The sequence below is a fragment of the Branchiostoma floridae genome, chromosome 8 (genome assembly GCF_000003815.2).
Source record: "Branchiostoma floridae strain S238N-H82 chromosome 8, Bfl_VNyyK, whole genome shotgun sequence".
In the NCBI taxonomy this organism is placed as follows: domain Eukaryota; kingdom Metazoa; phylum Chordata; class Leptocardii; order Amphioxiformes; family Branchiostomatidae; genus Branchiostoma; species Branchiostoma floridae.
The window spans coordinates 22,544,603-22,569,671 of record NC_049986.1 but is presented as its reverse complement, the minus strand read 5'-3'; the positions used below and the strand labels follow the sequence as shown (position 1 = coordinate 22,569,671).

General features: G+C 40.6%; 3 protein-coding genes across 3 annotated transcripts in view; 1 reads left to right on the top strand and 2 right to left on the bottom strand.

Annotated features, from left to right (window-relative positions):
* The window catches only part of LOC118421962 (outer dense fiber protein 2-like), a 30,769-nt gene extending 24,540 nt beyond the window's left edge, over positions 1-6,229 (top strand). Inside the window, exons 18-23 of the mRNA XM_035829465.1 lie at positions 133-174; positions 1,616-1,720; positions 2,152-2,310; positions 2,641-2,937; positions 3,357-3,449; positions 4,778-6,229. Coding sequence (XP_035685358.1) covers positions 133-174; positions 1,616-1,720; positions 2,152-2,310; positions 2,641-2,937; positions 3,357-3,449; positions 4,778-4,954 — 873 coding nt within the window. The 3' untranslated portion in view covers positions 4,955-6,229. The remainder of the gene's footprint in view (positions 1-132; positions 175-1,615; positions 1,721-2,151; positions 2,311-2,640; positions 2,938-3,356; positions 3,450-4,777) is intronic.
* Positions 6,230-7,205: 976 nt separating this feature from the next.
* LOC118421045 (neutrophil cytosol factor 2-like) lies at positions 7,206-10,233 on the bottom strand. The gene is made up of 6 exons (XM_035828207.1): positions 10,005-10,233; positions 9,519-9,633; positions 8,790-8,852; positions 8,583-8,643; positions 8,047-8,125; positions 7,206-7,330 (listed from the first exon to the last, which is right to left on the bottom strand). Exons 1-6 carry the CDS (start codon positions 10,220-10,222, stop codon positions 7,297-7,299), a joined length of 570 nt encoding a protein of 189 aa, XP_035684100.1. The 5' UTR covers positions 10,223-10,233; the 3' UTR covers positions 7,206-7,296.
* A 165-nt stretch (positions 10,234-10,398) lies between these two features.
* On the bottom strand, positions 10,399-24,608 carry LOC118421961 (neutrophil cytosol factor 2-like). Its single transcript, XM_035829464.1, has 12 exons — positions 24,166-24,608; positions 19,279-19,361; positions 18,457-18,565; positions 17,353-17,487; positions 16,881-16,988; positions 16,670-16,729; positions 16,137-16,174; positions 15,633-15,696; positions 15,239-15,310; positions 12,341-12,397; positions 10,712-10,918; positions 10,399-10,404 (listed from the first exon to the last, which is right to left on the bottom strand). The coding sequence occupies exons 1-12, from the start codon at positions 24,340-24,342 to the stop codon at positions 10,399-10,401; spliced, it is 1,116 nt and encodes a 371-aa protein (XP_035685357.1). The 5' UTR covers positions 24,343-24,608.
* Between the last annotated feature and the right edge of the window lie 461 nt (positions 24,609-25,069).

The window sequence follows — 25,069 nt, the reverse complement described above, 5'->3', positions numbered from 1 at the left end:
AGAGCTCGCAGACTCGTCGTCCGATCGATTTTCGTCTAATGTGAGGGGGTTGTAACCCTGGCTAACGTGGGTTCTCTCGTGTAACACGTTCTGCCCTCTCCACTCGTGTCTCTCCTTCTCTCGTTCTCTCAGATGGTGAAAGTTCACGGTCCGCACTGTTACGCTCTTCACGTGGTATGTACGACTTTCACCGCCAGCGTCTACAAGTACGCGACGCACCTCTCTCTCTTTCTGACTTCTCCACCCCCGATTTCTACCTGCTTGCCTTATTAAACACGTGTTTGTGTAGTGAGGACACTAACCGGTGGTTTTGTTTTATCTTTATTTTAGGAGGGAAGGATCAGAGAAAGGCCTAAAGCAAACTTTGGCAGCCTAGTTGATTTTGTAAAATTGATATAATACGCTGAAACAATTGAACATTGGAACACACAGATCTACAATGTAAAGTAAACCAAACAAAGTTTGATTTTATTTTAGGATTGGAAACCTGTACAAAGAAATCAGTCATGTCCATGCAATAATTTTACATGTAGCATCGAAAGCCATAAAAGTTTTTTTTTAAATACCCCTTTTGAAGCAAAGAATGCAAGCTATTTTACCGTGCTCTGAAGAAGAAATGTAGTACAAGAAAAGGAATCAGTCAGATTTTTATCTTAAATCTTGAAAGCTGAAATTTAAGGTCATCAGCTATGGAAGTGAAATTTTGTTGCCCTTCCTTGATCCATTCCTTAAGTTTTCTACCAATGCCTGCTGCACCATTGCACCAGTAACCTCTTAGTAACAGCTCAAGTCTCACTCACAACTCACAGTCTCTCTGTAGTGTCACAGCGCCTCCTTGCAGCCTGTAGCATGAGTGCAGTTTACAGTTCTGGCACGCCCCTCCATAGAGCATGCATACTTAGCATTCTACATAGTATTTTATGGAGCATATTTAAGTGTGTAGTGTAGTGTTGTGTAGCATGTACACATTTATGAGACAAGGTTTACGTGGTATGGCCCTTCAATCTAATTCACTGGTTCTCAAATTTGTAAAAAGGAATAGAATTTGAAGATCAACTTGAAAACAGTTGAGCGGAAGTTATGTGTCCAAGTGACCAGTTCTGTGTCAGGAAAGACATGTAATCGGATGGAAGTTTTTCTTTGATTCTACTTTGCTGAATGTTGTGCCTAAAAACCAATGAAATAGATTGATTTGGCCTAGAAGTAGACATTGCTTGCATGAAAACTATGTGCAGGCAACGTGCAAGGAACTAAGGTTGCAAAACGTGTGTACTGCATGACATTTACAGGGTATTGTGTAAAATATTTTCTGTATCTGGCTTTTCTGTATCATCAATGGATTGTGATGTGATGTCTGTTCAAAACTTAGTTTAGGCCACACCAATTTTATTTGTTTGTTCTAGAAGTATAATTTTAGAAAATACAAATTTGGAAAATACTCAACTGGAAGTTAATGAAAACAGAAGTGCCTGGGAATGAATACAGGCATAGTAAAATTTTCCTCCCTACTCTCTTTGATTAAGATATCCTAGAACCAAGGCTGTGGCAAACAGTGAGTGATAGAAACAATGCAGGGTTGTTTTTAATATCTGTTTTCTTTAAACCCTTGTTCCAGATGAACGCGTCTCAGCGTGAGGCAGAAGCCGCACATGTCAGACTGGAGAGGACCGAGCTGGAGAGAACACGGCTGCAGGAGGAGAGCACTGGGGAACTCGAGAGGGTGGGTGGATTTTCGACTTTTGCTGGAAAGGCCATAAATGTATATACACTCATGCACACTCACTCACTATCCATGTTCAGATTATACTGCTGCTGGGATCCCTGACGCAGGGGTAGGCAGCAGTCAGATAGTCTTCACACCACGCTTCCATGTGGCTCTGTCCAGTGAGTCGACCCCTGTTAGACAGCACTCCTTGATGACTCCCTCCTAACACACTCCATCCAAGTTTTTCTCAGTCTACCACGACCCCTGTTGCCTGACACTTTTTAGTTTGGTGATGGTGTTAATACCTTTGCAAACAAAAAGTTACAGTTTCTGTACTTTTTGTCTGCTTGTCTGTCTGTGGACAGTTACATGTATGTTTCACAAGACAGGTAGACGGATCCTTGGAATAATTGGTAAGTCGGTTTGACTATTTGCCTCCCTCCCAGGTTCGCACCCGTCTCCAGCAGAGGCTAGCAGAACTGGAGCCCCTACCCGAGCTGCTGAGGGAGTCGGAGATTAAGATCCAAGACATGACGGACAGGATCAACGCCTACGAGAAACGGGCCCTGGAGCACACCAAGCTTATCACTGAGCTTACTGTGAAGGTTTGTATCAGGTTTATACTTGCTGATATGATAATATATTTCTAAGCATGTTACTTACAGTCATGATATCTGCATGGCTTTCTTGCAACAGTATCTCTAGATTTAATACATGTGGAGTACTGTGGTACAATGTAATTTGTATGACTTGCCAAGGGACTCAACAAGATACTATTTTGAACCATTAATTTTCCTATTTTGTTAACAAAGAAAAGTACATGGTCAAGTACATTTTTGTCATATTATTGTGCCTGCTTTCTGTCAGTTCCAGACATCTTGAGAACAATTGATGCATTGATTCATAGTCTTGACTCCTGTCATTTGTTCCCTCAGGTGGAGGACCAGTCCGGCCAGCTGGAGAGCAACAGGAGTAAGTCCCACGCTGCAGAGGATGAGATTCGAGCTCTGCAGACTAAAGTGGATGCTCTACAAAGGAAGCTAGAAGAGTCTGATGCACAGAACCGTGACCTGGTGTCGGTGATTGCCAAGCGAGAGGACACGATCCACGAGACGCAGGCACGGTGTGACGAACTAGCTCGGGAAAACTCCAGCCTGAGCCGGCAACTGGAGGCATCGATACAGGACATGAGGCGGCAGGCAGAGGAGACTCGGGACAAGGCATCCAGCAAGGTGAGATCTCAAGACATCTTAAACATTAGTCTAGCAACAAGGTAAGACTGTTCTGTACTGTACAAGACATGCGGAGGCAGACAGGAGGCTCGGGACAAGGCATCCAGCAAGGTAAAACTGCACAGTCTGTCACTTAGCGAATGTACTAAGGATGATGACTAAATTTTGACCTAAATTGTATCTTTCAAAATTTGGGATCATCATCTTACTCAGTCAGTTCACTGTAGTTGTGTTGTATTCTGTATTCGGTAAAACCATGCATTTTTTTTTTTAATAGGATGCCAAATGATCATTCATCGCTATTCCCACAGCTACAGGTAAACAGTGTTGTTGGCTGATGGAAACTGGAGTACTATATTAAATTACTAGTATATTAGTCAGCTGCAGTCAATGACATTTTCTCTTGTCCTTGTCCCCAGGAGCGTTCAGCACAGAACCGTATCCTGGACCTTGAGGCACAGCTGAGCCGTGTACGATCCGAGCTGGCCGCGATCAAGAGACAACGGGAAGAGGTGAGAAACTACACATTTGACATAATTACAAAGTTGGGATATCTTATTATAATTGCGGTTTTGATTATATTAGCACTGTAATATTTTGTAAGAAGGAGAAGAGTTTCATTTGTAAGGTCTTAAAGTCTTTGTAACTGTGCCCCTCAGGAAATTCTATAAAGTAGTCCCATAGCTTTCTAAAGCTGTAGGAACACTGGGTTGTTATTCACTACGTCTAGGACATGGTATTGGAAGACAATGCCAGATGCTCACCTTCTACCACTTTTCACCTCCCCAACTGAAGTCAGGAATCCATTTTCTACCAGAGTCAAGTGAGAAAAGTAAAAGTCCCATTCCCAAGGATGCAAATTGCCTGGCCAGGAGTAGAGCCCATAGCCTCTTGATATCTTGTCTGCTAGCCTAGCAATGCAGCAATTTGATGGCACAAATGTTAGCCTTCTGCTTCCCAATCCCCCCAGCCTGAGCAAAAGCACCACAGTAAGCTGCAGGACCTGACCGTAATCTCATATTTGTATGAAAGATGAATGGATATGTTAGGGTAAACTTTGTGCTAAGAAAACTATTTCAAAGGATGTTCCAGTGTTTGTCTTACCTCTCATACCAGAATTCTCTGTCCTTCGTCCCCTCAGCACAAGCGAAAGCACCACAGTAAGCTGCAGGACCTGACAGTTTTCTCATATTTGTATGAAAGATGAATATGGTTATGATACTGTAAATGCAGAAATATTCGAGGTGGATTAATGTTCGCGGTTTTCGCGGCGGCCGCTTCACCGCGAATTTAAAACCACCGCGAACATTTTTCCATAACAGTAAGAGACTGCAGTGCATGGTGCTACCGCGAAATTAAAACCACCGCGAAAAGTCCTTTTTCCTGCTACCGCAAAATTAAATCCCCGCGAACTTAAATGCATTTACAGTAGGTGTGTGTTAATGATGTTCAAGTGTTTGTCTTACCTCTCTTACCAGAATTCTCTGTCCTTTGTTGCCCCTCAGCATGAGCGAAAGCACCACAGTAAGCTACAGGACCTGACCGTAATCTCATATTTGTATGAAAGATGAATGAATATGTTAGGGTAAACTTTGTGCTAAGAAAACTATTTCAAAGGATGTTCCAGTGTTTGTCTTACCTCTCATACCAGAATTCTCTGTCTTGTGTTCCCTCAGCACGAGTGAAAGCACCACAGTAAGCTACAGGACCTGACCGTAATCTCACATTTGTATGAAAGATGAATGAACATGTTGGATTTGTGTTGAGAAAACTACTTCAAAGGATGTTCAAGTGTTTGTCTTACCTTTCTTACAAGAATTCTTTATCCTTTTCGCCCCAGCACGAGCGAAAGCACCACAGTAAGCTACAGGACCTGACGGACCGGCTGGAGCAGGCCAACACCACCAACCGCAGCATGCAGAACTACGTCTCGTTCCTCAAGTCTTCCTACGCTAACGTCTTCGGAGACACCGTCCTCACCAGCTCTCCTTACAGATCCCCCACAGCCATTTCTTGACGCATGCCTTGAAGTCTTCCACACGTCTTATGTCTTAACTTTGATTTCTCCCTCGAGTCACTGTACGCCAATGTCTTCGGAGACTCTATTGTTACCAGTTCACCTTACAGATCTCCTACAGCACAGCCATCTCTTGATGCACGCCTTGAATTCTTAGTTCCTGACATCTTAAGAACTGTTTGTCTTGATGGTGTGAAATTCTAATCACTTCGCAAATCGGTGCTCTTCCATAAGAAAATGGCAATTGGTTGTGTGCACATGTACACTCAGCAAGAGATTTTTTTTGCACAGACCTTTGGCCGACTGTTCAGCCAAATTGTCTTGTATCAATTTTCTTTCCTTGACTCAGACTATACCTATTATTTGTATGTCATACAGTACAAGGATCAAGTGACTGGTGTAGTTTTTCAACATGGAAGAGTTCATTCATCATAAGTCATTCATAACATATGACATCAACAGTTATTTACCGTAGCGAAACGTCAATACTTTGTACTGATTTGATATTCCAAACTAAGTCAACATTTGGTCACTGATTATTGTTAGTAGTTAGCCAGTCAGTAAGGGATGTCAAAGACTCAGATTGAAAAGCATTTACAGTAATATGTTGCTGAGTATGTCAATGTCAGATACATGTAAAGCGACAGGCCAAATGTATTTACTCCCAAAACAGGACATTTCTAACTCATCTTTTTTTCATTTTTTCATGAAAGATGAATTCTTATTAGATCTAGATACAAGAAATGTTTTCACATTTTTCGTACCATTTTGTTATTGTAAATAGAGTCGTTCTTCCAAGTGACATAAAAATGTGCAGGGTGTTCTTGGTGCAGTTTGTTCACCCACAGACAGGGGGCACTTCTGCACAGTCCATAAAACGTTGCACGAAGCCAAATATATTGCACTCAATGCCAAATATAACTTAAACAAGTGAAGTTAAGGGAGGTTTTTCTATGTGTCTAGGACCAATAGGCAGCTAGTAGTTCGGTATTAAAGAGGGAACAATGTACATATTTGTAGAATGATGTATTTATTCATATTCTTAAGAATTGTATCAAAGTTTGTGCAAACATAGTGACATCATCAGATCTACAGTGTGCCAGTTGACATTGTACTGTTTCTTTGCTATTTGTATTTCATGTTATACAAAAATTTGGACATAGTTTGAGCATACTTCTTGCATGTTTAGTAAGATCTGTTCCGATGTTGTATACGACAGTGCATTACAAAATAAATATGTTGTCACATGTATATGTTATATAGTACTGCAGGCTTATGTGTGCGTTTCTGCTGTTTATTTTTGCAACTTTCCATGTCAGTGGTAGTCTCTTTGTATATTAGATTCTAAAGAAAAATGCAATATTAGGCCACATCATTATTTCCTTAGTTCTCGAACATTTGAAGGAAAAAATTTAGTGAAAGCTGGGAGGAAAACATCCATATGACGTTCTCTCGTTAAAATTTTATATATGTCAGGGAAGCAACAAATGAAACTGGTGTGGCCTAAGTTGTTTAGGGTTTTATTACTAGTATCAAGTCCCATTAAAGGTTCTTTTTGATGTCCAGTTTGCTCAATTTCCATCTCATACAAAAAATAATGAATTGCGGCACCAGTACATGTAAGAACATACATGGATGATATTAATAATTGGGCATGGGTTGGGTTGCACAATTATAGCTTACTAACATGCATTACTTACTCCTTGTCTGACATGATTGCCTTTCCCATCTTTCAAATATCTGAATATCAAAATTCCAAGTATTGATTACTTTATAAAAGATAATAATTATACTTAATCTTAATACCACATCTTAAACAACCTGACTCCATTCTTTACTTTGTTCAACAACAGTAACTCTAAACATTTAAGTTATAACTTACAGTTCTGACACCATGAATTCTACATCGAAAGTAGTGCAACCTTGTCTAATATTCTCTATATGCAAAATATAAACATCCTCCATAGCCATAAATAATATATATTTTCTATGGACCAGTTTATATAAAATATACATACTGCTTGCAGCGTTCCTCTTTATACATGACATCTTTCCATATTCTTTCTCAAATACGTTACAGCAATAACGCTAGACTAAGTCTTAGGCTTTATCTGCAGGGTAACCTACAATGTACATGACATTGTACATCCGTTGTTTATAAAACTGAACACTTGGTTTAAATTGCAATGTTTTCAAAATTAAATCACTGTCCATTGCCTTGTTTTTCAAATACACTCAGTCTGAAAGTTACCCCATGGATAAAGGCGAAAAAGCGTTCACATCATTCCAAAACTCAAGATTTGGGTTAGCATTTGAAGGAAAGGGCCAGTTGCAAACGAACATCAGGCACAGGAAATTCCTTCCTTTGGTAGCGGCCTGAGAAGTGAACATGAACATCGGGATGAGAAGTGCTTCGTTTCCAGGGTTGGACAGTTCTGAAATTCACTAGAAGTCCTATTGGGCAAGAACATTTACGTGCCCGAACGAACTATTCACTTCCTCCAGACATTTCAATGAATATTTTCAATTCCTTCGATGGAATTCTTTTTTTGTTGGCTCTATTTTTCTGTGTTGCTTGATGCTGTGACTGACAAAGGTAACAAGCATAAAAAAAATTTCTCTATGGAAAATCTTACTTGTGACAAGTAGGGAAGGACATGCACTTGCCCGATAAGCACTTTCACTTGCCCTGGACTAGTGGACTTGTCCAACCCTGGTTTCTCTAGTTTCTCCAACTAGATATGCCACTACCAACATGGGGTAGTAAACAAAGACTGGGCCAGAAAACAAACGAAAGCTGGGAACAGCCCTTGCCACTACCTCCTAAACCCAAAACTCAATATACAATTAAATTAGTGCTAAAAAAAATTCAGACTGTACTCTGCCTTGATTGTTCAGCTCCTTATTTTTCTTTTTTTTTTAGTATTTTATTACTATATCAATTTGTGTTGCTCTACAAAGTTGTTGAAAGTATGATTTCGTTTTAAAATACCAGTTCTATCTAATACCATTCTGTTTTTATGTCGTATGGCAAGTGATGTTGGTGAAAAGGCCTTCTTGGTGCTGTTGCATGATGGGATAGGTGCACTCACTTGTCCCAAGGCTTCACATAGCTTGCTGGGAAAATACCCACGTTGCCCCTGGAGCGGCCTTCCAACCAGTCCTCATTTACTGGGGGGGACAGAAAATAAATTAACGTTTAACTTATCTCAATCGTCATAAAGAAAAGACACATTAATAGTCACAAATATCAACACAAGCCATTCTTGCATTATTGTATTCTGAGGTAGAGAAACACGCACACACATTTTACCAAAAACATTAGTGTAGACCACACCAATTCTTTTTTTTTGTTCTTGACATTTTTTGCAATTGAGCAACAAAACATTCTCTAAAGCAGATTGGAGAAAAGTAATAATTGCGAAGAGGAGAGAAGAGACTCGGGAGCTACATTGCGGCTGGATACCAGGCTAGACTTTCCCCTCCTCTCTGTTTTCATGTTGATAATTTTCAATATAGCATTAACTTAATAATATCTCTTTAAATTTGATTCGAGAAACAAAGATTCATACTGGTATGGCCAAAGCTAACAAAAAATTGTAAGAAAAAAAACTAAATCCCTCCCCACCTTGTGACATGATGGTGATGACGTCCCCCTCCATGAAGCCCAGATCGCCCGGCTCGCTGGCCTCGTAGTCATGCAGGGCCACCACCTTACTGAACTGCATTGGGCTCACACCTTCCTTATCATCCTAATGATAGAAAAACATACTAGGTATTAGTAATTATGATAATAATGTCAGTGATTATAATACAGATCACCCGGCTCGCTGGCCTCGTAGTCATGCAGGGCCACCACCTTACTGAACTGCATCGGGCTCACACCTTCCTTATCATCCTAGCAATAGAAAACCATACTAGGTATTAGTAATAATGATAATAATGTTAGTGCTTTACAGATTGCCCGGCTCGCTGGCCTCGTAGTCATGCAGGGCCACCACTTTACTGAACTGCATCGGGCTCACACCCTCCTTATCCTCCTACAAACAGAAATTATAATACCTTAATATTCATCAATCATCATCTGTTAAAAAGGTTTGAAGAATGTCCATGATCCTCCTCCACCCTTCCCTATATTTTAGGTCTTCAAAAGTGTAGCAATTTGCATCCTCACACAGTGAGAGATCTATTTGAAGAACAGCAATGTACATATAGGATATAAAACCCCTCTCCAACAAGATTCCTCCAGTGTCTCTGACGAAAAACAATGGATGTTGTTTGAAATGTCTGACCGTTTCCAAACTCATTTCCAGTTGCTTGAGTAACTGCTTTTTGATGCATTGTGCGTAGTTGGTGTCGTTGGTGACACTTCAAAATCTAATATTGATAAATGACCCAAATGATATCTACACCTTTGACTATGACTTTAAACCTTCACTTTCTTGAACAACAGAATCAAAGCCCTTCCATCACAGAAGACCATTACTAAGCTTTTTTTCATGCATTCTCAATGTGTGAAACAATTACAAACTTCAAGATATTTACTGATTAATGACTGCCCCACCTTTCTGTCCTTGAGCCACAGAGTCAGCTGCCCCTCCCTCACCGTGGACCATGCCTCTCTCATGTCATCATCTTTTGTTATCTCTGTCATGTCCTCATCTCCTTCCTTCTTGTACCTGGGGAGCACAGGGGGTAATGGTATAGTGCCTTTTTAGGGCTGTGTCTAGCTATAGGGCATGGTATTGGCAGGCGGAATCAATCTCTCTCCTTCCACCACCTCTTATCTCCCCAACCAAAGTCAGGTACCCATTTTTACACCTGGTAGGAGTTAGGAAAGTCGTGTAAAATGCCTTTCCCAATTAAGGACACAAATCTAGCCAGGAATCAAAGCCTAATGTCTTTAAGACCTTGTATCAGCTAAATAGCACAGCCAATTGGCTACTCAATGTCACCAAACACACTGGGAGATTTAAAAGCACTAAATTTAAGGTAAGATTTCAAGAAAAACACAGAAAAAAGGCTACAAAAGTCAGGACAAGATGCTTACCATAGCGTGACAACATCCTCAGACATCTCAAACTTGTTGGCGACCATGACGGTGAGGTCGCGTAAGGACGCGCCTGTCTTGGACCTGATGGCGACGGTGTAGCTGTCCGTGTGGTGAACCTTCACTACGACAGGCATGTCCGCAGACAGGCTAGGGGGTCTTGGGGGCGGAGGTCGAGCGGGTGGAGAGATGGGAGCTTCCTCAGTCTCGTACAACATTAATCCGTTGTCATTCTACAGCACAGGCAAGAAGGGGAGATGAATGAAAACAAATGACTGGGAAGAAAACTTTTTCTAATTCTGTTCCCTAAATATATGTGCACCAAAGGACAGTCTTCCCTCTCAGACTGTGCTTTCATTCTGATATTCCAATGTACTAGCATTATCTTTATAATTCAAACCTGTACAAAATGTTCAATAAATTATTGTACATTTTCACAATCCTTTGGTGCACATAGATTCTGGGAACAGAATTAGAAAACGTTTTCATCCCAGCAATTTGTTATCATGATGTTCTCTTGCTATAATATTTAACATAAAAATGTTTAAGAACCAATAACTTAATTTGGTGTAGCCTTAACAGCCTGTCAAATACCAGTTTCACACCTTAAGAAATTTATATTATCATACTATAATTTTCATAATAGCTGTAAAACTGTAACTGTTACTATAAACTTTACTCAATTTAGTAGCACAAACATGACCTACCCCCCTGAGCAGAGGTGGAGGTGCCCTTTTCGGAGGTGCAGAGGGGGGTAGGAAAGCTGCATCCTCGTCAGGGGGTGTCGGCAGCGCCTTCTTAGGGGGCATGAGCAGAGGGGGTAGCCTGGCAGGGGGGTCGGGGCGGACGGGCGGCTGGGGGGGTTTACTCCGGGGGGGCTCCGGCACCTTACTGTCTCTTATCCTGCCTTCTTCCTGAAAATGTAGGAAGGGGAAATTATCATTGTTGCACTGGTTTGATTTGATAATTACAGGATTTGTTAACGAAGTTTAGGCATCCAGGTAATATATATCATGATACAACAGGTGTCTGAGTTACTCAAGTAACTGGATTAAACTTCTGTCTTTTGTTATCATCCCAATAACAGAAAAAAGACAGACCTAAAATTTCTGGCCATTTAGATATTTAATCCAGTTGTTTGAGTGACTGGTATCTCTGGTTTATTTTAAATAATGGACAGCATGAAATTCAAATCTGTGTAATGGCTTGTAAAATGCACTATAGGAGATTAAATGTCTGACTCAACAGAAGACTGTAATTTCAAGGAAAGGAAACACTAAGGAAAAAGTGTTGAGATTCACATCAGATAATCATAGTCAATATTACTGAAACAGTGACTTGAATGACTTTCAACCTGCCTTTCTACCAGACCAGTGGAACAAATCCCCAAGTCTGCCCCAAAACTGCACAGTGATGAAATCAGAGCAGAAGAGAAGAGCAAGAACAAAAGATAGAGAGTGAGGGAAAGACTGAGAGAGGCAAAGACAAAGAAAAAAAACACAGATCTGGAGAAGGATAAAAGGCGATTGATAGTATCAGACAGAAAATTGGAAAGACTTTCATAGTTCTTAATATGTAGAAAAAGGTGCAGTAACAGCCAAATGAAATTTACTACAAAAGACTTATGTCCCCCAATTATTACTTCATACTACGTAACTATATATAATTAGAATTACCTGAGTGCTGTCTGATTTTCTACCATAATCACATTATTATTATTATGTATAGCTGCAGCAAATTTATATCTTTGTCAGTTCTCCAGATAGTAATACATACAGAGCACTGCAAGTTCTTTGATATGTCGAATGTGTGACTCTTATCCCTGAGGTAAACAACTTGCAGCAACATTCCTGGTGATTTTCTACAATAGCTGTAATTTTGCCCAAACCATGACCTATGTTATACTTATAGACAGGAAATCAGTGTTGGATAGGGCAGCTGGAATTCCAGCCAGAGAGGCAGTCTTGAGTAGGGCTGTGGTAATTCCAGCTGGTGAGATGGCTATGCACAGAATATAGATGAATTGAATATCATACTACAATGTTTAACAATAGTGGTGAAGTAGCTTTACATCGTTATACTGTAAATGTAGAAACTTTCATGGTGGTTATTGTTCGCGGTTTTCGCGATGGCTGCTTAACCGGAAACTTAAAACCATCGCAAAAAGTCCTTATTCTGCTAACGCAAAATTCAATCACCGCTAACTTAAATTAATGCATTTACAGTATCTACAAATAGTGTCATATTGAGACTAAAATATTAGTTGCATCAGAATCCAACAATACCATGTGTTACGGTAGCTTTGCCAAAAATGTATGGTTACAGACGGAACCTACCCCCTTCCCTCTCTTGTCTTCCATCTCCTCCAGACAGACAGCTGGCACCAGCCCGATCTGTGGGGAATTACATCATCTTAAACAAACATCTCAAACAATGGCACACTTTCTAGGCACTAGCCCGATCTGTGGGGAATTACATCATCTTAACCAAACATCTCAGACAATGGCACACTTTCTAAGGCCCAGCCCGATCTGTGGGGAATTACATCATCTTAAACAAACATCTCAGACAATGGTGCACTTCTTAAAGTGCAGCTTCACACAGTGAGTCATCACGCTAGGGCCTTAAGGCCTAGGGAGAAAAATTGTTCCATGTTTCAGTCCTGAAAAGATTTGTAACTATTATCATGCAAAAAGTAAACTTAAGTTTAACATTGAAAATACAAGACCATTACATCATCTTAAACAAACATCTCAAACAAAAGCACACTTTCTAAGGCCCGCCCGATCTGTGGGAAATTACATCATCTTAAACAAACATCTCAAACAATGGCACACTTTCTAAGGCACCAGCCCAATCTGTGGGAAATTACATCATCTTAAACAAACATCTCAGACAATGGCACACTTTCTAAGGCACCAGCCCGATCTGTGGTAAATTACATCATCTAGTAACTTAGACAAACATCTCAGACAATGGCACACTTTCTAAGGCCCAGCCGATCTGTGAGAAATTACATCATCTTAAACAAACATCTCAAACAATGGCACACTTTCTAGGCACCAGCCCGATCTGTGGGAAATTATATCATCTTAAACAAACATCTCAAACAATGGCACACTTTCTAAGGCCCAGCCCGATCTGTGGGAAATTACATCATCTTAAACAAACATCTCAAACAATGGTGCCATTTCTAAGGCCCAGCCCGATCTGTAGGAAATTACATCATCTTAAACAAACATCTCAAACAATGGTACACTTTCTAAGGCCCAGCCCGATCTGTGGGAAATTACATCATCTTAAACAAACATCTCAAACAATGGCACACTTTCTAAGGCCCAGCCCGATCTGTGGGAAATTACATCATCTTAAACAAACATCTCAAACAATGGCACACTTTCTAAGGCCCAGCCCGATCTGTGGGAAATAACATCATCTTAAACAAACATCTCAGACAATGGCACACTTTCTAAGGCCCAGCCCGATCTGTAGGAAATTACATCATCTTAAACAAACATCTCAGACAATGGCACACTTTCTAAGGCACCAGCCCGATCTGTGGGAAATTACATCATCTTAAACAAACATCTCAAACAATGGCACACTTTCTAAGGCACCAGCCCGATCTGTGGGAAATTACATCATCTTATTAAAGTAAACATCTCAGACAATGGCGCACTTTCTAAGGCCCAGCCCGATCTGTGGGAAATTATATCATCTTAAACAAACATCTCAGACAATGGCACACTTTCTAAGGCACCAGCCCGATCTGTGGGAAATTACATCATCTTATTAAAGTAAACATCTCAGACAATGGCGCACTTTCTAAGGCCCAGCCCGATCTGTGGGAAATTATATCATCTTAAACAAACATCTCAAACAATGGCACACTTTCTAAGGCCTGCAGTGTCAACAACCTTTGCCCCTAAGGTTTGATGTGTTCAAAAATTCGTATTTTCCCAGAACTATCATAGAGTGGAATTTGTTATCACCAAGCACAGTAGGGGCCTCTTCTCTGGATAGCTTTAAAGAACGCTTGCAGATAGATGTGCTAAAGTTAGGTGTGACAGGTTGTTCGGTGTAATATAACCAGCTGCTGCCACGCCGCGTGCCTGCGAAGCTGGTGTGTTACGCCGAACGGCGGTTATACCGGCTATATAGATACAGATACAGATACAGAAGGCCTAGGGAAAAAATTTGTTTCCTGTTTTATTCCTGAAAAAAATTGTAACCATTATGCAAAAATTTAAGTTTACCATTGAAAATATAACAGCATTATTGTCCACATACTATTCAGTTTTACTCTGTTGAACTGTATTTATGTTTGGGCCAAATTAAAGTCTTTAAAAATTTAACAAAAAGATAATCCCTATAATTTTATGAAACCTACCGACCCTATTTTTTTCAGGACACAAATAACAAACACAACATCTCTTTTCCCAGGCCTTAAGGTCATTGTTGATCATCATGAGGTCAGCAGGTTAAAACGAGGTTTGAGCATATCTTCACGAAAATCTAACGCCCATCACGCCCAGACATGGCCCAGAGACTAAAACCTGACCTTTACCTTTCCATGTTAACAGTCATGTAATTCAACATTTCCTGGTAAAATTATTGACATTACTTCCTAGAACACACTCATCCATATTCACGAAAGCTAGTCAAAGATATGTTTGGCATTACTTCCTAGAAAAGAGCTTTGCATATTAATTACCAGGTGCTACATGTTTGCTACAATGTTATTTGTACATATTGATGAGCAAATGTTTCCTTCAACTTTAATCTACTGTATATTTTAGACATTTTCCCCTGCACACATCTGATGATTCAAAACAACTTTGGACGTCAAGTCACCAAACAAATTTCTTAGTCCTGGAATTTATAAATGCAAGTTTAAGATATAAAAATGGAGACAAGTTTAAGACAAAATCAACTGTTATGAAAACAGTGTCAGGTGTCATTGATAAAGCAGATGTGGCCTCAAATTTTCATATTATATACTTAATTGCAAGCAGTTGCACTATTTTTCCGTTTTGCATCTCCACACAGTCCTAATGGCTGCAAAGATACTCTGTTGTGAGCCCAACCAATAATCAAATGATACAGAAACAGAGTGCAAAACAAAAGGTTGAAAATTAGACATGCTGCACCAAGCCTCCTTTCAAGCGGCTACAAACACCATGTTCCCAACATGCACCTCCATACACAACAAACAAACAAACAAACAAACAAACCTTGTTGTTGAACGACACACTGCACCAGCCTTCTTCCTGTGCAGCTACAAACACCATGTTCCCAACATGCACCTCCATACACAAACAAACAAAGAAACAAACAAGCAAACCTTGTTGTTGAACGACACACTGCACCAGCCCTCCTTCTGAGCGGCTACAAAAACCATGTTCCCAACATGGACCTCCATACACAAACAAACAAACAAACAAACAAACAAACCTTGTTGTTGAACGACACACTGCACCATCCCTCCTCTTGTGCAGCTACAAACACCATGTTCCCAACATGCACCTCCATGCACAAACAAACAAACAAACAAACCTTGTTGTTGAACGACACACTGCACCATCCCTCCTCCTGTGCAGCTACAAACACCATGTTCCCCACATGCACCTCCAGCTCCTCTGCAGAGTTCGGTATGTGGTCACGCACCACTTTGTGGGGGGTCCCTTCCAGTCTGTGTGCAGCAAGAGTCACAAATTTCAGCCAATTTCATTTCAGATTTTGATGCACAATTTTTACAATACATACAGAATATGTAAAGTTGAGTGGACTCGTTCCTCAAAATACTGACAACTTTTGCACTGCAGTCGTCCCTCTAACATCTGGAGGCGCATAGTTCCCATTCAAGAACATTTATTCTACCTGTCCCCCAGACCAGACCCATAAACATGTAGAATACATCATAGTGCAAATTGTCATGTACTCCGTATCACCCGAGGAACCAGTCCGACCGAGGGTAGGGTCGACGGATTTGCCCAATGACCGATTGAGCCCAGAAGGTGATCTGACCTGGATGTGATTGGACTGGGGGATCATAAGGGCGTTCAACAACAACCTATGTTATAAGAGCTCATAATATCATTAGCTTTTGAAAATACATTGTAGGTGTCTCACCTTAGAGCAGCATCCAATGATTTTGTCTGGGATTCTTTCTACAGGAAGTACACAAGAAAAATACATGAGTTAATGAAATCAACAACATTTAATTTTTACTGAATCATCGTACCTTTAGGAGTACAGGAGAATAAAGGAGTTTTGGGGTGCTCTTTTTGTATTGACTGTGGAGTAGCTAGCTCTGTGTATGGCAGAAAAACTGGTGTAAGTCTTCTTGCACATTCATCTAGCATGACAGTGGCTCCCTCCCTACCGGGGCCAGTTATACGCCCAGAGTGGTAGACAAACTGCTGAGAAACTCCTTTGCTGTCAATACTTTCTCGCCTAGAAGACCTGTCGTGTAATAGTTTTGCTAGCCAAAATAGTCACAAAATAATAATAATTTACACTAATTTGTGTTACTAAGTTTATATTGATACAGTACCTGAACTACCCCATGATCTGGTATTATGGATCTGTTACAGTACCAATTTTCAAGTTTCAATACCAATATGTAGTCCTACCCATTGAGGATGATCAAGACTGTTACCTACCGGTCTCCTCAGGGGCTCAAACCCTGAGAAGTCATCTCTGTCTGTGATGGAGGAAACCACCTGTCGGGGAAAACAAAAAGAACATTGGTTACTTACTCTAATATTCACTTGTTTTTAAATTGTAAATTATCATTGGCTTATGCATTGACATTTTGCAAATACATAATGAATGACAAGAAGATATGAACTTCCAGATCACCATCCCCTTTACCTTTGCCTTTCCCAGGTAGTCCTTCTTTTCCAGGTTCTGTATGATGGAGGTGGCCGGCCTGAACAGCACGTTGGACGGCATCTCTATGGGCTGGAACGTCTGATGACGCTGGAAACAGAGTGGAAAGAAAAGTTACAGTTTATTTGAATGTAAAATACAGTATTGAAATCCCGTACCAGGTCCTATATAAAGCATTACAAGGAGAAGGATGTAAAATACCCACAATTGTGACAAAATGCCAAAATTATACCATGGTTTTACCTTACAGAATGCCTGCAATTCACCTGCATTATTTCTGCTGATGGCATAATGACTACAAAAAACATAACATCCTATTCAAAATAAATTTGTAATAATGTGTAATAATTATCTTAAGTTGCAAGTGCTACGATGCCGAAGAGTGGTATGCTTTATTTGTACGAGAAACAACTGTTGTTTTTTATTTGTTTATGTCAATAGCTAAACTCCTTACATCCAGAGACTCCAGGGCCCTGTCAATCACGTTGTGTCGAGGCTCAATCTTGATCTTCTGAGCTTCCAACAGCATCTCCCTGCACTGGGCTGTCTGTCCCAGCTTAAAGTGTACCAGGGCTGTGTTGTACAGGACCTGGATGGGATGTTACAGTAGTACATGTATGATTTAACTGCACTGGGCTGTGTGTCCTAGCTTAAAGTGTACAAGGGCGGTGTTGTACAGGACCTGGAAAGTATTACGGAAACTCCATGCATGACTGTACTAACACCACATCAATTTATTTCCTTGGTTCTCTTTCAGTTTCAGTTTTCAATTTCACTTTCATTTTGAACACTGCAGTCGTTCACAAAAAATTGTAGCCTGAATAACATGTGAATAATTTGACATAATTTGATATTTACAAATTAAAATGCAAATCAACACATTTGCACACTGAAACAATCATGAAGTGACAGGTTCCCATTATTTTGTACCCAGTTCTGTTGCAATTGTCTGATTGTACAATTTAATTGACCGGTGAAGGAAAGAGTTCTGACATCTTTTTGTACCTGCTGGGAGGTAGGAGATGGTGTTTTATTCACCAGATAGGAGAAATGAAAAGACCCCACAGGGCCACAGGCACTAATGAAATTGCTAACTTCAGAGACAATAAGGTCTCCCAGGTGTTCTGAAATTGAAACAAAAAAGAGGGCAGATGAAGGCAGACATGCACGTGATGTGATGCTCAATAGAAAAGTTACATTAGTAACTGGAGAAGTTTTGAAGACAGTGAGACTTTTGAAACAGCATCCACTGCCTTTGTTCTGCACCCAATCATGCAAAAATATCTGCCTCCAAAGCATCAAGACCAGTCAGCTTGTCCAGGACAAAATACATTCTGCTGCAGTACCAAGGTCAAACACCAGGGAGCCTGAAATCAACCTCGACCTTAGTCTTCTGAAGATCTGCCCATGTATACCAAATCTCATCATAATAAATCCAGCGGCTCTTAAGTTATGCAGTGGGCCTGAGACATTGATTAATATCAGGAAACACAGACACACAGACACACAAAAACAATACCCCATTTTTCATGGAGGTAATAATTGATATAACACCCACCTCGCAGGCGCACAGTTTGTAGCGCAGCCCCAGCTGTTTGTAGTCGATGAGTGCGTTCCTCCGAAGACGCTGGTACGACTCCTGAAAATCCTGCAGCCCTTCTTGGTCCCTAGAAAAAAAAACAAATACTTTCAGTTTCATCCTCTGATATCTTGTTATAGGCGACCTCATTTTGGAAATACTCTCTGACAAGAAATACAGTATCAACAGTCAGAAACAAGGCCGCAAGAAGGCCCATACTACTGTAAATCCTGATTTTTTCAATGTACTTTTATGTTCACGGTTTCAACGGTGACGACTGCAACGTGAACTTATCATTACTGATAACAAATAATATATTATAAGAGGCTTTTCTCATGTAACCTGCTGCCACCGTGAACATTTAGTTCCGAGAACAAGTTAAATTTTCTCAGACCTTGAAAGTTTGGTACCGAGAAGACAAAGTGAATTACAGAGTATGTCTTAACCTTCATGGTCCTAACATGTATACCAAATGATAAATATCCTCACTAAATCTAACCAGAGGGTCTAATTAATAGTTTAATGCTGACCACAAATATCTGGAAACACACATGAACACACACACGCACATAAACACACAAACAAACAATACCCTGGTCCATTTTACTACCAAGAGCTTTCACTTTTGGTATGGCAGCCTTGAAAGGTGTCTTCTAGCAAGAAACACCTGTTCTGCCATACCTTCCACTGTATTGGAGAACCTTAATGAATAAATACATATTAAATAAAGAGGAATCAAAGGGAAGAGTCCCCATGTACCTTTTTACACAAAGTTTTAGCCTTAAGTTAGTACTGACTTACCTGCCACACTTAAAGTTTGCCAGGCCCCGCTGGAAGTAAGCCACAGACAGGTGTTCATCTTTCTCCAGGGTGGAGCTGAAAGACTGGAGGAAAGAAAGGGATTGAACATTGTAAAAATGCGTCGACTCAACGTGCACGTGATCCAACATTTTGGTCAACACGGCCTGGGTTAGGGTTAGGCGTTGGGAGTTGGTTTGGATTTGGGTTCTAGGGTTGAGGGTTATGGATAACACTGTTGGAAATACCCGTCTGCAATCTGCAACTTGCAGATAGATTTTCAAGATTGCAGAAGAAAATTTTGACATTCTGGAATATTGCAGAACACTGAAAAAAAAGTATTTCGACCACTGGCTAGGGTTAAGGTTAGGGTAGGGCTTAGGGAAGGGGGTTAGGGTATCAAAGCTTGTTCACTATTCCAAATACTGTAAATGCAGAAATGTTTGCGGTGGATTAATGTTCGCAGTTTTTGTGGTGACCAGTTCACCACGATCGTAAATTTTAAAACCACCGCGGACATTTTTCTATTATGATATTAGACCACAGTCTGTTGTTACCGCGAACTTAAATCCACCGCGAAAAGTCCTTTTTCCCACTACTGCAAAATTAAATCCCCACAAACTTAAGTGCATTTACAGTATGCAGGTGCATCAACATCCACTGTTGCTCATATGTCAGAGGTGAAGGCCCTGAGACAAAAACAAAACATGTCTCAGGGCCTTGATATGCAAATCAAAACTGTGGTCGTGAGGAGGACTCCTTACAAGTCAGGGGCTTTCATCTTTTGTCTTTGACATGCATACTCGGAATGGTGGAAGAGCATACTGTAAATGCATTTAAGTTCACAGGGATTTAATTTGGCGGTAGTGGGAAAAAGGCCTTTTTATATTTCAGCCATACATAGTATGGTGAAATATATTGTATTCGTAATGTTTCTTTCTTCTTTCTCCTGTCAAATCTTCAAAGTGATTCATCTCCGCCGTTCCTGGACCGAATGACCTGAAATTTGGCACAGGGATAGAATGGGCCAATACCTTGATGCTTTTTTCTCAGTTTTTTCATATCTGCCTCTAAACTGATTTTATTGAGATTTATTTGGTCAATTTTAGACCAAAACTGTATATTTTGGCCCCTGTACCCTAATATTACAACCAAATGAGCTGAAATTTGACAGAGATGTGCCTTGATAATGCCCTCATATAAATTCGATAACACTTTTGGTGTACAGTACAACAAAATGCTTATTTTTGCGATTTTTTGACCAATTTTTGACCAAAAAAGGACACTTTTGGCCCCTGTACCCTGGTATCACAACCAAATGAGCTGAAATTTGACAGAGATGTGCCTTGATAATGCCCCCATATAAATTCAATAACACTTTTGGTGTACAGTACAACAAAATGGTTATTTTTGCGATTTTTTTTACCAATTTTTGACCAAAAAAGGACACTTTTGGCTCCTGTACCTTGGTATTGCAACCGAATGAGCTGAAATTTGACACAGATGTGCCTTGATAATACCTTCATATAAATTCAATAACACTTTTGGTGTACAGTGCAACAAAAGGCTTATTTTTTGCGATTTTTGGCCAATTTTTTACCCAAAAAGGACACTTTTGGCTCCTGTACCCTGGTATTACAATTAAATGACCTGAAATTTGGTATAGATAGGCATTTGGTAACAAGATTCAAGTCAAATTTTTGACATAAACAACTTTAAAATGATTAATTTTGGCACTTTTCTGAGGGGAAATTTGTTTTCTTTTGGCCTCCTGACGTGACCTTCCGTGACCCCGCACAGAGCCACACCTGTGCGCGTCAGCCGGAGAGTTGATTGAATCAAAGACCTAGCCAATCAGCGAAGAGGAGGCCAAAGGCTAATTAATATTCATAAGCGGGGCCTCATGATCCCGTATATAGCAGTGTTCCCGCCAGGGGGAGCGAAGCCCGCCTAAGGCTCTCGCATTTTACACTATTCAGAAGGCTTTATATTGTATCAGTTCTTAGGGGCATATCTATGATAATCGCAGCAGTCACTTAACTTCTCTTCAGGAGTTTAGCGTAACACTATTTCAGGTCAAACCGTCAAAGGCAACTAAAAACAAACTTTAACGTTACTGAGTTCAACAGTACTTATAACTTGTTATCCGAAGTTGAAACGCTAGCGATGGTATTTTCGCTGCGCTGTTAGCTCCGTGCGACTGTTGTTGACGGTCTTATAACGGTATATTTTGCACCCCTGTACCCTGGTATGAGTAACATTTGGTATAGATAGGCATAAGATAGTTGGTAAAATGATCCAAGTAAAATTTTTGGCTTAAAGTACTGTAAAAGGCTTAATTACAGCACTTTTTTTAGGGGAAATTGGTTTTCTTTCGTTCTCCATGCCATGATCTTTCGGACGTTCACCCCACAGAGCCGACATCTGCACCTGCGTCTAGCCGGCAGGAAGAGTTAATTCAATTAATGGTTCAGCCAATCAGCGAAGAGGAAAGCGAAGGCTAATTAATATTCATAAGCGGGACCACACAATACGTGAACTTGAAGACTCAGGCCGTACAGACTTCTCGCCAGGATTTTTTCAAAGCGTCGGACAGGGGTCCGGGGGCCGCCGAATGTCCCTGGCGGGGTCCAGGGGCCGGGCCACTGTGGGGTGGGGGGGGGGTGGGTGGACCCAGGTGGGCGAAGCCCCCCCGGAAGCTCTTGCATTTTAGACTATTGAGAAGGCTTCTTTTATCAGTTTTTTTAGGGCCATATCTACGATAATCGTAGCAGTCACTTACTTCTCTTCAGCAGTTTGACTTTAAAATATTTCGGGTCAAAGCTTCAAAGACAACTAAAATCTCATAAACAACAAACTTTACTTAGCTCAACAGTATACAAAAATATTGTACGGGTTGCCATCCTTAGTTGAAGCGCTTATTTATAGCGCTAGTATCTTCGCTGCGCCGTTAGCCGCCGTGCGACTTTTGTTGACGGTCTGATATCCCTACGTCGCCGCCTCGCTGATATTCCCACGAACATGTTTCAAGAAAAATAGCCAGCAAAAAACGCTGTTCTGCGTCAAATTCTATTCTATAAAACATGTGGGACTCAGTGTTACAGTCTAAATATTTTGTAGAAGCACCGCTGTAGGAAAGAAGGTCCAAGCAATGTAAAACATCACGTAGCATGAAGTTCGCTGTCAACTGGCACACAGCACATGGCTGTTTGAAACTCTAACTTGATTGATAGCCGGCGGTCCTTTGATGAAGTCGGCGAAAGGTGCGTTAGTTAGAAAATCTGCGTTTAGTTTTGATACGTAATTATAAGTTAGACAGTGGCGAGAATGATTATTTTCTCATCAATATTTCTGTTCAGAATTATTTGAACTTAATTGTACATCTAAACAATTGGCTTACCTGTGCAATGTTTATATGATTAATGATCATGTGTAACGTATGGCTCCTAGTCAATAGATCAGCATTTTCTCTATAGTGACCACCTGTCTATAGTGGCCACATTTCCTAGTGCTGTTGTTGTTTGACATAAACTTTGAACATTTAAATTGTAAGTAACTTTAAACTGCCAGAGTTTCAGCCCAATAAAACACTCTCAGCGCCAGCCTCGAGGGTATGAACAGACTGACCAGACAGACGAAAATAAATCCTCGAACAAGGTTCAATCGTATCTTCCGGGTCTGGCAGGAAGTTGTTAAACTAAAATAATAATAGGCTCGATGGCTGATTGCATACAAAGTAAAACAGTTTAACAGTTTTACAGCTTGAAGAAAACAAACGCTCCTACAGTACCTGCACCTGCTTGATAATTATTAAATCGTATGCCCTACTTGAATAAAAAAAAGTTCACTGTAATAATGAATGTACCCACATCACAAGGAGCTTATACTTTTTTAAACTTACACCTAGTTATCGTACTGAAAATTGTTAATGACATTACATGAAGTCATTCAACAATTTTCAGTCATGATGAAAATTTTCTGAATGGAAGGTGTGATTATTGTCATTTTCTGAAAAATAGAAGCAAGCTCTGTTTTTACCTGGAATCAATTCACAATACCAGTCCACTTTGGGGGATAATGTACTGTTAAGAGGATGTTCCATTTTTGCGCAGGGGTGATTTGGAACAGTCCAATGTTGCGTGGGAAGGGGTATGGCTGAAATATGCTGTATTTGCTCTTAAGCAAATGTCGGCCTTTCTAGTTGGTTTTAAGTTTGTGGTAGCACTATGCACTGTAGTCTCTTTCATACTGCCATTGAAAAAATGTTCGCGGTGGTTTTAAGTTCCCGGTGAAGCGGCCACCGTGAAAACAGCAAACATTAAACCACCGCAAAAGTTTCTGCATTTACTGTATTCTGATTCAGAGTTTCAAAACAGTCCCAGTTGAAGTTACACATTACAACTGTACTGTACATTTGGGGGTCTAATTGAATATATTCTGAAGTGAAAGTAGCAGAATTGTTTCAACGACAAAATTAAGTAACATCATTTCCGCTTTGGTTGCAAATTAAATCACCGCAAGTGAAAATACATGTAACGTTACATGTATATACAGTAGACCAGCTGGTAGAGGCGTATCAATTATTGTTGTTGTTTACTAGCGGTACCAAGGACACATAACGTTACATTGTACATTAAGGTTGTATGAGTATTGGGCGTGGTAATATGATATAGATGTGTTGTGACAACACTTGGCTGATTCTTGATTTTCAAACTTGTTGATATTGAGTTTAAAGCATATGTCCAAATAATTACAACATCTAATATTTCTGTATTTTAATTTCAAAATCTATGGATTGTGGTGATGCAGAATTTGAGGTTTTACAGTTAGTAATATTTCCAGTCTTCACGCGTCAAGATTTTGCAGTTTCCGCGCCCCCCTCCCCCTTACCTTCGCGGCAGGCTGAACTTGTCCCAGCGCCATCTGAACCGTCCCGATGTTGAAGAGAATTTTGGCGGACGGATCCTGGATCCCCGTGAACTTCTCCAGCGCCGTACGGAACTCCCCACGATCGCAGGCGGCCACACCTTCATCCCACAACCGCAGGTTTTCCTTCAACGTCGCCATGAATGATTCTATCAAAAACAGATCGCGAATCTCAGCTAGCAACGTGATTTTAGAGTCAGAGACGACAGAGCTCAGTCCTTGCAGAGTGGCGGCCTGCAGGGGTTAGAACGAAGCTGCCAAGTTGGTATTTGTGTTTCTGGAAAGAGCGGAAATTGGTCTCAGTTCGTGGTGATTCATGAGTGATCATGAATAGGGATACGTCGTGACTGGCGGCATGGTTCACTTCAGCGGAGGGTAACTTTGTACGTGTTGACGTCAGAAGTTACTTCCGGGATCCCGGGTGTTGGTTTCGGGGAAGCCGGAAACGGAAGTCGGTCATATCGAATGCCTGCAGTTACACGTCTGCCCGCATGTAGGCGCTATTGAATGGAGGAGCGCTGGGACATACCGAAATCGGGGATGTTGCAGAGTCGATGCAGACTATTAAAAAATCCCGCCTTGAGACAGTTTTCTTTCTATAAAAAAAAATCATAAACATCATAGGCATTGACATTCTCTTTGCACTTCTCCAACGTTAATTGAATACTTTATAATCTTTCTTTGTGAGCATGCTCTCAAACCACCCAATGAAATAAAATATTCCAATACAATGATCTACAATAACTGCCCCACCAAACTGAATAGCGCTTATCCATCCGAGCCAAAGAAGTCTGTCACTTTAACTTGTTTATTTCCCAAACTTTTGTAAAATTTATTATTCTTGGTCTTGGTCAGATAATTCGCCATA

Coding starts and splice junctions, on each gene's coding strand:
- LOC118421961 (XM_035829464.1), bottom strand. CDS start 24,342: ATGGCGACGTTGAAGGAAAACCTGCGGTTGTGGGATGAAGGTGTGGCC. Junction 16,730..16,880: donor ACTACCTGGGAAAGGCAAAG/GTAAAGGGGATG, acceptor TTTCCCCGACAG/GTGGTTTCCTCCATCACAGA. Junction 10,919..12,340: donor AAGACAAGAGAGGGAAGGGG/GTAGGTTCCGTC, acceptor CTACATTTTCAG/GAAGAAGGCAGGATAAGAGA.
- LOC118421045 (XM_035828207.1), bottom strand. CDS start 10,222: ATGTTGTACGAGACTGAGGAAGCTCCCATCTCTCCACCCGCTCGACCT. Junction 9,634..10,004: donor GAGGATGTTGTCACGCTATG/GTAAGCATCTTG, acceptor TGTGCTCCCCAG/GTACAAGAAGGAAGGAGATG. Junction 7,331..8,046: donor TATGTGAAGCCTTGGGACAA/GTGAGTGCACCT, acceptor TTCACTTCTCAG/GCCGCTACCAAAGGAAGGAA.